This window comes from Poeciliopsis prolifica, unplaced genomic scaffold (genome assembly GCF_027474105.1).
Source record: "Poeciliopsis prolifica strain line A6 unplaced genomic scaffold, Auburn_PproV2 SCAFFOLD031, whole genome shotgun sequence".
In the NCBI taxonomy this organism is placed as follows: Eukaryota; Metazoa; Chordata; class Actinopteri; order Cyprinodontiformes; family Poeciliidae; genus Poeciliopsis; species Poeciliopsis prolifica.
In genome coordinates this window covers 2,098,796-2,109,134 of record NW_026562406.1, presented here as the reverse complement: position 1 = coordinate 2,109,134, position 10,339 = coordinate 2,098,796, and the positions used below count along the sequence as shown (strand labels likewise).

At 43.1% G+C, this 10,339-nt stretch overlaps 1 protein-coding gene across 1 annotated transcript; it reads right to left on the bottom strand.

The window, feature by feature from the left end:
- Nucleotides 1–1,144: 1,144 nt before the first annotated feature.
- tbx1 (T-box transcription factor 1) lies at nt 1,145–10,077 on the bottom strand. Its single transcript, XM_055050871.1, has 8 exons — nt 9,545–10,077; nt 7,979–8,336; nt 6,107–6,208; nt 5,570–5,741; nt 4,672–4,827; nt 4,003–4,070; nt 3,385–3,485; nt 1,145–2,247 (listed from the first exon to the last, which is right to left on the bottom strand). The coding sequence occupies exons 1-8, from the start codon at nt 9,711–9,713 to the stop codon at nt 1,865–1,867; spliced, it is 1,509 nt and encodes a 502-aa protein (XP_054906846.1). The 5' UTR covers nt 9,714–10,077; the 3' UTR covers nt 1,145–1,864.
- Between the last annotated feature and the right edge of the window lie 262 nt (nt 10,078–10,339).

Here is a 10,339-nt window from a genome sequence, read left to right as displayed (position 1 = left end):
AAAAACGTAACAGTTAACTTTTTTAAAGTCCTGCATTTCTTGGTCTATAGGTAATCACGTTATGAGAACATGAACTCAAAAAATTGTAATGTCATTTAATCAAGCCCATATTTTTTTATGGGCCATTGCACAAAAACTACCAAACTAAAAAAGAAAAAACAAACAAACAAAAAAAAAACCGATACAACCAATTAGCCACGATTTGAAAGAGTAGAAACGTTATTTAACCTCTGACACCTTTACAAGTCATTTAACAGTCAGAGGTCAGGCGCCCCAGGCATCATTTTCCCATCCTCTCAGCTCTATGGGAGCCAAAAGGAAAAGAAGGGGAAAAATATAAATATATATCATGATGAATCATTAGGTAACGCTTTCCTTTGAATCTCTGACAGCCACAAATCCACAAAGACGATTTTTTTTCTCCCAAAGAGATTAACCTTGACAACAAAGCATTCCTCATAGGACTTCAGATATGAGATGGCTTGGAAATGGCTGCACAGACAAGCGAGAGGGGTCACATTCTCAAAACATCACCGAGTGTCACATTATAAATTGAGTGATGATGTCCGTCTGGGGGGGAGCAAAAAGTGGGGGAGGCATGGCTGGAAATCAAAAATAAAGACGCGAGCTCAAATGTCCAACAGGTAAGCTGAATCCATTCTCAAAGCAATTAAGTCTGTCCCCTCCTCTCCCCCCTTTTGAAGTTTTAAATAGTTTTACTCCCAAAAGAAAATCTAAATACTTTATTCAAAATAATGATAATTGCAAGAAGTAAACCCAGAGTCATTTTAGCGGTTTAGTTTGGCTAAAAGGTGAGTGTGTGTGTGTGTGTGTGTGTGTGTGTGTGTGTGTGTGTGTGTGTGTGTGTGTGTGTGTGTGTGTGTGTGTGTGTGTGTGTGTTTTGTGTGTTTAAAACCAGGTGCACATTTCACCATTTGAATCGCTCCGATGTTTAGACAGCTTTCAAATCTTGCCTGCCAATAACTGCAAAAGCAGCAGACACCTCAGCCCACTCCAGCAGCGCAAATCCGGTCGGACGATGCTATTATCAGAGTTTGTTCTCTTTTTTTTTTTTTTTTTCTTTAAAACGTTCCCTGCTTTTTTGTGCCGGGAGCCTTTCGGATGGAAGACTCGCACGGAGACCTTTTCGTTTGAATGAATTACAAGAATTTAATGTTTATTTTACAGATACAGAAGAGTTCTTCCTGCTTTGTTTTTATTTACTCAGAATTGCTGCAAGTCAGTGCCATGGTACAAGCTCGGAGCGGCTCGAGATGTTTATGAATTTCAAACACTTTTTTTTTTCTTTTCCTTTTAAGCAAAAAAAAAAAAAAAAAAAAATCAAAAAAATTAATTTTGATGTGTTTTTGACGTCCTCTCCGATGAGCTCAACATGCAAACATCTCGTCTACTAACCTAGACAGATCGTGGGTGCTATATAATGTATGGCTTTTTTTTGTCGAAAGCAATAAAAACAAAGCAAATCGAAAAGTGCATCAAAAAGAGAAAAAAAAAATCAATCCCAGTCTGTGATCAAAAGTCTTGTCCGTCTCGAGGAACAGGGTCCTCCTTTTCCTCCTCACTGCCTGATGGCTTAACGTCTTGCTCTGCTCGAGCAGGAGCTCTTTCCATTCAGGTTCAAAGGTCAAAGCTGACCCATCTGAGGGCTTCGAACAGGTGTCCATGCTTAGATGTATTTCCTTTAAATAAATATGACAGGATTTATCCAGCAGAGGGGAGTCTCAGCCTCTGATTAAACCCCACGTGTTGCAGAAACTATCGCCTGAATGAACCGTGTTGCTGTTCCTGTCCGCCTAGTTTTCCCACAGTGCTGTGCGGCATTATCCTTGACGGACAGCAGTCATTATCTGGGCCCGTAGTCGTAGTTAGAGGGGCCGCTGGTTGCCGAGTACATGTTAGTTGTGGCGGGATTCATGTGGTGATGGTACGTGTGTCCCCTGATGCTCGGTATCGGGTAAGGCGAAGGCCTGGTCTTGGCTCCCAGGTAGTGTTCATAAGCGGTGGGGTACTTGTAGGGGTGATGGTGCAGGGTGTCCGGGGGCAGTGGGTGGGGGTCGGGCCGGAGGTCGTGGGGAGGGCTCGGTCGGCCGCTCGTCAGCGGCACGGCGTGGAGGCCTCCTGGGACGGGCAGAGCCGGGCTGAGGACGCGGGACATCAGCTGGTGGGCCGGGTCGGCGTGAATTGGGGTACCGCTGGGGTCTCCTTCATATTCCCGTCTGGCATCTTCTGTGAGGGTTCAGAAAAATGAAGACGTTAGAATAAACCAGACTGAAATACAATACAATAAGCCGGCCGGCCAAATTTTGCTGGACGATAAATTGTGCCAGAATTTATTGCGATAAACAAGAATATTGTTATTTTGAAATCACTTTCAAGTAATATAATGGTAATGATGTAAAATATCAATACACTTCCATTTCTAAGAAATGTTTAATGTTGGAACTAAAAGGAATTTTACATATTCAAAATAAATAAACAAAGCGACAAAAAAAACAACAACAGGTAAAATTGCTGAAATTTTAATGAACAAAATTGTCCTTCAAAAAAGAGGCTAGTTGAAACCAGACTGAAGACTTTTGTCACCCAGTCTTTGGTAGAACGAGAGAAAAGAGAAAAATTAGCATGCAAAAGGACATTATTGAGCTTGTTTTAATTTAGCATGCAATTAATTTATTGCAAAATCCTTAACAGTAAGTTACTTTAGAGATATTTTAAAAGCCTTTTCTTATTTCTACAAAATTAGCAGTATAGTGAAAACCCTTTCCATGTCTCGATGAAAGTATGGGCCAAAAAATAATTGCAAATTGGATAAAAAAAAAAAGTAGAGCGAATAATACTAATGATACAAATAAAAACACAGATTCTACTTGGATTTTTTTGTTGTTTGTTTATCTTTGGAATAAATTCCAAAAATAACCATATACACAGAATTAAAAACAAAAATAATTGTGGCAGCTACAGTAAAACTCCCGGATTTTATAAATATTTGAAGTTCATTCTCAAGTAATTAGAATAAACGTCACTCATTACTTCAGATTATTTAAAAAAAAATTGTAACTTTCCTTCCAGTTTTTGCAGCGCTCCGAATCTGTGGTCGGTCGTGCGGCATAATCTTTATTATGTTGCCAGCGCGTGACGTTGGCTGACTGATTTCTAATGTTTAATTTAAAACCAACAACAGGCTGATACAGCAAACGCACTGCTGCACTTCAGTCAAGGGAAAGACGCAAAAAAAAAAAAAAAAAAATGCCCCACAGCTGACAGAAATACAGCACCACAAACACAGAGGAGCTCAGCCAGCCTCCGCTGGATATTCGATCACTGGCAAGAAGTTTGAAGTAAAACAAAGAGCGAGCTGCAGACCTTTTTCTGTGCCGTTCTGCTGAGGGGGAGATGACATTGGGTTTCTTGTTCTGGCGAAGGCACTCATTATTGGCAGGGAGCCTGGCCTGTGATTCCTGGGCCTGCAGCGGGAGATTGGAGTCGGTTTCAAAGTTACTTAAGGATTGTCAAGGGCACAGTTTCTTTCGATGTTAAGGGGATGAAAACTCATTTTAGTATTCTGGAATGGTGTGTGTGAGGATCGTTTTACAGTGGAGGGGTAGAAAGTGAATGTGATGTAGAAGGACAAGCATAAAGGAAGCCAAACTAGGGAAATAATCCAAAACGCTACTGATTTTGATTAATGTGTTCTAAAAGTACAAATGAAACACGACTTAATAATAAATATTTTTAAAAAATCCCACATTTCATTCATCTGACACGCTGGGAGTGGTGCAAATTCAGTAACAGGCAAACACAGTTGATTGGCTTTCAAACAATATGCTGTGATTTCTGCAATTCGTGTGTTTCTGGAAAAAACATGCAGCCCCTGTAGACGTAACCAAGACCAGGAATATCTACAGATATATTTTATTACATTTTTATGACTTGTGAAAATATGACAATGACTGTGTGATGTTTGCATGTAATAAAGCTCACCAGTCCTCTGGATCACAGTCCCTGAAGCCCTTTGCAAACGGATTACTAGCGATCTTCAGTTGTGTGATCTGCAAAGCGACAAAAAACACAAAAATGGTCTCAGAGCTTAACACTCCATCTTCTCCATTGAGAAAGTGACTTGAAAAACGACTAAAACACCATCATATTTATTAATAACGCTCCATGTGTATTATTGAGTTGTCACTTCAATAAAAGTTCCATAAATCGAAACTTTTCCAGCTCTTTTGCTTTTTTTTGTTACAAACAAAACAAGTTTGCTGCTCATTTCTGAAAATCCATAAACTTTTAACTGAAATTAAGTAGTTCCTATTTTTTTATTATTATTATCATCAGTGAACTCTGACTGAATGTTGGTTTAAAAAAATGATTATTTGTTTCTCAGAAAACTAATAAACACACTGACATATGTCTCTGAACATCCGGAGAGGACTGATGACGTAAAAGATGGCACTAGTTGTTCTGAATCAAACGCTCCAAAAACCGGTTTAGATTCTTTATTCTTTTTTTTTTTTTAAGGGCAAAAACGTAAAATCTGGAGCTATTTGTTTTAACTTTGCCAGCTCGGTAAATGCGCATGTAATGCGTAAAACGCCATGTCGGGCGCCGCCTGCACCGCAGGCTTTACGCAGGGCGGTGGACGTCTCTTACCCGGTGGTTCTGGTACGCCGTGACGGCCGTGAAGCGAGTCTCTTCGAAAACAAACGTTTTATAATTTTCCTCGGCGTATTTCTCGCTGTCCTTGCGGGGATCCACGTAAACCACGTGGAACCTGGGCTGGTAGCGGTGCATGGAGTTCAGGATTATCTGGAAAACAACAGGAGGAGTTTAAAGTTCCGAATGGAAAAAAAACAACAACAAACAAACAAACAAAAAAAAAACAACAAAAAAAAACTGCTGTGACCAAAATGTACGAATAAACAAAAGAAAAAAATGTAAAACGACTTTAAATATATATATTTCACCAAACATGGGATTATTAGAAATGTTTACAAAAAAAAAAAAACAAACAAACGCTATTAAATTTGCAAACACTCTTTGAAAGAAAACTATTTTGTCTCCACTGTTCACAGGTCAGCTAATAAATTGTTGAATATTCACAAATGAACAATAAGTTATCGTCTGAAGAAAATATCCTGTGTGCTCAACGCACCAACCTGCATGTTCACAGCCATTCTGTTTACGCCAAATTTAGTTCATTACTTAACGACTAAGAGGCGTCAGAAGTAGTGAAATTAATCCTAAGATGCAAAATCATCCGCTATGCTATTTCGACGAATGATGGAAATAACCGGAAACAACTTTAAAGGCGAGAATAACATTGACCAGCTCTCGTGGCACATTTGCAGTTTTTAACACCATAAATGCTGTCCATGCTGAGCCAAATTGTGGCTCCTTAAGTCTCAAACTCCGTGGAGGTGAGGTTGATCGCTTTTTTTTTTTTTGGCCGAAATGTTCGACTTTTATCTCGATCACCGCGACGCAGAACAAAACGACGCCGATTTGTTCCCGGGCGCAGCTCCGTTTCCTCGCCCTCGGCTGCACTTACATGTCCGTTGTCATCCAACAGGTTGTTTGTCAGCTTGAGCTTATCGAAGGAGACGATCTGCTTCATCCACTGCGCGCCCTTGGCTGGAGAGTCCGGATGGTAATGCACCCTCCCCGGCGTGGCGGGATCGGCTTTCCCCGCCACCAGCCACGACGAGCTGTGGAAAGCGTACCTGGAAGGGTAATGTAAAAAAATCAAAACCAAAATAAATAAATAAAAATTATGCAACTTTATGTGTGCAAAAATAAAAAAATAAAAAATTGGAAATGAAAGTTTAGTCAAATTAAACTGTGTGATTTATGTAATCCCAAAAATACAGTGAATTTAAACACATTAATTATGGACGCTTTTTAATTTTATTTTACTCCTTTTTTTTTTAGTATTTCAGAGCAACTTTGTTGCATGCAAATGTTCGCAACATACTTTCTGCCTCTATCTTCGCACCAGTCGTTTCTCCATCCGATTCAATTTAACGCCCTGAAACCACAGCAAACGCGCGCAGAGAGAAAACAGTGGACAGAAACAGGAGGACGTTACCTGTACCGCTTGTCGTCCACGGGCAGGAAGTCCATCAGCAGCATGTAGTCGGCCATGGGATCCATCCCGAAGATTTTCACTTGGAAAGTCGGGAACATTCTCCTGAGAGGTGAAGAGAAACCCAACACATCCACAGTTTGATTCTTTATCTTCGACTTGTATTTCCTTCACGGTGTGTGACGTCAGGCCGTGTTTCCCTGCAGGCCGGTTATTAGCGCGCTTTAGTCGTTGACTCAATTGCGTCAACTTTTGTGGAGGGGGGGAAAAATAATAATAAAAAATAAAAAGCGCGTATTTGCCAAAGTATAAAAGCCAGCAGGCGTTTTTTGCTGGGATGCGTTGAAAGCTCAGGGCCCCATTATTTAACCTGAACTGCAGGCAGTAAAACAGAACCGTGATTATTAAAAATCCTGCAACCACTTCATGCGTAACTGGACGAAGTCCCTCCAAAAGCTGCCGCGTATATGATGTACTTTCTGCTGCGCCTAGACTTTTCTTCCCCTTCCCCTTAGTATGTTTCTACTTCTTATGCTGCCTTTTGACAAATCCCAGATATTTTCACGCTAGAGTAAACACACACCCGCATCCGGGTGTAGTAACTTGCTCAGTCGACTCCGAATCGGAACTATTTGTTTGCGCGGAGAAAGGGAACATTCGTTCAATGCACAATGTTATTCTCGCGTCCTGAAACAAATGCGTTTGCGTTGTATCTGTCGGGAAGTGTGCAGGATTTTATTATCATTATTTATTTTATTTTATTTTTTTCTTGTTGGCCCTTTTTCTACCCCATCCGGCTTGTTTTCACCCTAAAAGTTGCCCAAGACTCCGAGGGGAAAGTTGAGTAACCCGCCAGCCGAGTCAGTGAAAGGGATCCCAAAATCAACGCTCAATTAACGTCAGTGTTGTGGCTAGGTGAGGCTGAAGGAGCTTTTAAAGTGCTCTGCAGCAGATCTCCTTTCTCCTGTCAGAAGAAACTCGAGCCTCCCATTCAGGCTGCAGGCTGAATTATTACCTTATTATTACCTCTGCATTCTAATAATAATAATAATGATAATGATAAACCCGTCAATTTTATCAAATGTATCATATAAAAACCCAGTAAGTCTAGTCGACTCAGTGTTACGTTTCATATTTCAGACTATTATTATTATTATTATTATTATTATTATTATTATAGAATAGAGTACCATAAAATTATTTTTGTTATAATTTATCCCCTTTTTTCCACGGAGGAAGAGTTTAAAACTAAAAAGCAACGAGATGCAATAAATAACGAGACAACTTTGGATTTCCTCGTCGAGGCGAGTAAATCCAAAGTGAAATTGATGCAGACGATGAAGAGGCGCAGCGGAGGGGACAGTCTTATTATTTTTAGTGCTGCTAAGCAGCAGCACCGGGTGTTTACTGTGATTCCACGCCGAACAAAGGCGCGAAAATATGCGTCACTTATATATATATATACTTTTTTTTTTTTACAGAAACAGTAGGGAATTACAATATATATATATATATATATATATATATATATATATATATATATATATATATATATATATATATATATATATATATATATATATATATATATATATATATATATATATATTTAATGTATCATGAAAGCCTAATAAAAATGATTAGATCTCAGTTAGTATTCGGTGGTGACGAATGGTGGTTAGAATTTCCTTGTCAGATTTTGTTTTTCATTATTATTAATAATAAGAGTTATAACAATAATTTTCGTGTCGTGTCTAGCGCCTGACGTTCATGCACTTACAGTGGCGACTTGTTCCAGTCAAACATGTCCGAGCCTCTGTCCCTGTCCCTGTCTCTGTCTCTGTCTCCCTGGTCGGAGCTTGAACGCGCTCTCACCTGCCAGCCTTCGTGACGATCATCTCCGTCCCCAGCTGGTTGAACTCGTCCCACAGAGCCTTCATCTCCAGCTGGACGCTGATGTTGGCCACCTTGGGGTTTTTCTTCACGATGCTCTTGCTGTTCGGCGTGGAGCTGGAGGACGACGACGAGCAGTTGGGAGTCCCGCCGTCGCTCGCCTGGCCCGGGCCCGGGCCCGGGCCCTGGCCCGGGTTGGAGCCCGGGTAGTTGTAGTTGTGCTGGGCGGCCGGGCAGGGCTCGAAGTGGGACTCATGCTGGCTGTAGGGATCCCCGGGGGACGGGGAGAGGTGGAAGCCCCCCGGCGTGTTGAGGCTGCTCAGGCTGCTCGTGGTGAAGGCTGCAACATCGCAGAAATGGGACAGCTGCGTCAGCCACGGGCTGGATATGGCTGAAATCATCCCAGAAAACTGCTTTTTCCCCCTTCCCCCCCCTTTTTTCTTTTACTCTTTAAAAGTCGACTAAAACACAAACGGCAAAAAACAAACAAACAACAAAAAAAAAAAAAAAACAGAAGCAGGGTCGAGTAATTCTCCGATGAACGGTGGGAGGCTTGGAAGCAGCCTTCTCTGCTCAAAAAGCGATCATTTAGTCCTCGGTGTTGCGTCCAACGCGAGCTCAGCCTGACTAAAAACTTCCTGATCTAAACCAGCAGAAATTCCCAAAAGCGACGAAAGGTTTCCAAAAAGTAGAGAAATAAAAAAGATGAGAGAGAACCCACGTCGAGTCGCTGAACTGCTCTCGGATACGCGCTGCTTCGAGTGCGTGTGAACTGCTTCCCTTTTTTTTGTGTGTGTGTGTTTTCGCCCCCCCTTCAGATCGATCGCGCTCTGACGCTGTGCGCCGTGTGTTAGCGCCGCGGCGCAGTCTGCGCTCTTATCTGGCGCAGAGGGCCTCCCCTTCGCGATAAAAACCGGTTCTTATTTCTATTTAGATAAGGAACTGCAGGTAATGTGCCTTTTCCTCGCCCTGGGACGAGACTGATTGACACTGAAGCGCGCCCCTTCTTCTTGTTTCTTTAATGGCCCTTCCGGCATCTATTGAACTTTTTGGATAAGGGTATCGCCCACATTTGCACCCCGTTCACAAACAAAAGACGATCTGGCCCCGCGGAGAGGAGCGCGAGGTAAACACTGAATTGCATGAACAAACAAACAGGCTGCCGGTGACTCGTCGCGCTCCTAGTTTATGGACAAATGCACGAGTGGGATGGATTTGCACTCGCCCCCCACCCAGCCCTCCGTTTCCCTCTTAGGTAGCTGGTGATTATTATGGTCTGTTTTTAACATTACGCACAGGGTGCCCCTGTAAACCCTCCTCCCATTGGCTTCTTCCTCGACGTGAGCGTCGCGAATTAGTGCTGACTCTGAACGCTGCAGGGATTTGGACGCTTTTGTCTGCAGACTTTTCTCCCTGCTGAAATCAGTGCAACTCCAGCAGTTTCCGCCCTGTCTTTAATCGCCCCCTTCCATGCATCCTCAAAGTGTTTTTTATTGCTATTTTGTATATAGATAAATATATATATTGGCTTAATCTACACAGATTTACCTTCCATTTCCCGGGTGACAGTGCTGTAGTGCATTTTACAGTAGCTCCGGCTGTCCAGACCGGTGCCTTGTTTGTCAAACGCCGCGTTTCCTGCTTGCTCTGCAGCCGAAATCAGAGAGGCAATACTGAAAGCATTCGCCTTTGGAGAGAGGGGACCAATGTCGTCCATAGGCAACTGGCCGAGTCGTTATAAGCCGACCCGCCTCCTCCTCCTTCTACTTCACCGCCGCCTCTTCCTCTGCTTTCCAGCCGCGCAGAAAGCAGGAGAAGGCGGCTCTGCGCGGTGCAGATGAACATGCGCCAAAAAGGAAGCTTCTCACATTCCTCCACCGGCCGCCGACGTCGTGCGAGAGTTCGGCTCGACGCGCTCCCCTTGAAAGTAGTCCAGGTACAAAAGGGCTCCCCGAGCGGATCCGTAAAAGAGCGATTCCGTCCTCGCTTCTCGTCCGATCGCCGGCAGGGTGCTGTTGTCTGAGCCGCGCCGCGAAGAGAATCCACTGCTGCCACGGGAATGTCAAAAGTGAGCGAGACAGATCCACGCCTCCCCACCCCCACACCCCACCAGCCACTGGCACAACTGCAGGAAAAACGCGTCCCTGCGCTCTGCGCGCAATGTTTTATTTCAATAAGTTCTTGTCACTCATTTGAATTGAATTGCAACGTCACTGCGCCTCTTTTTCAGCCCCTCAGTAAAGGCTCGCATTAGGTGCGCGCGCGCGTCTCAGCGGCCTGAGCTCGCAGAGCCTCCAGCGTGAGCCGAGCCTTTCTGGAACATCACAGGATGCATGTGCAGCT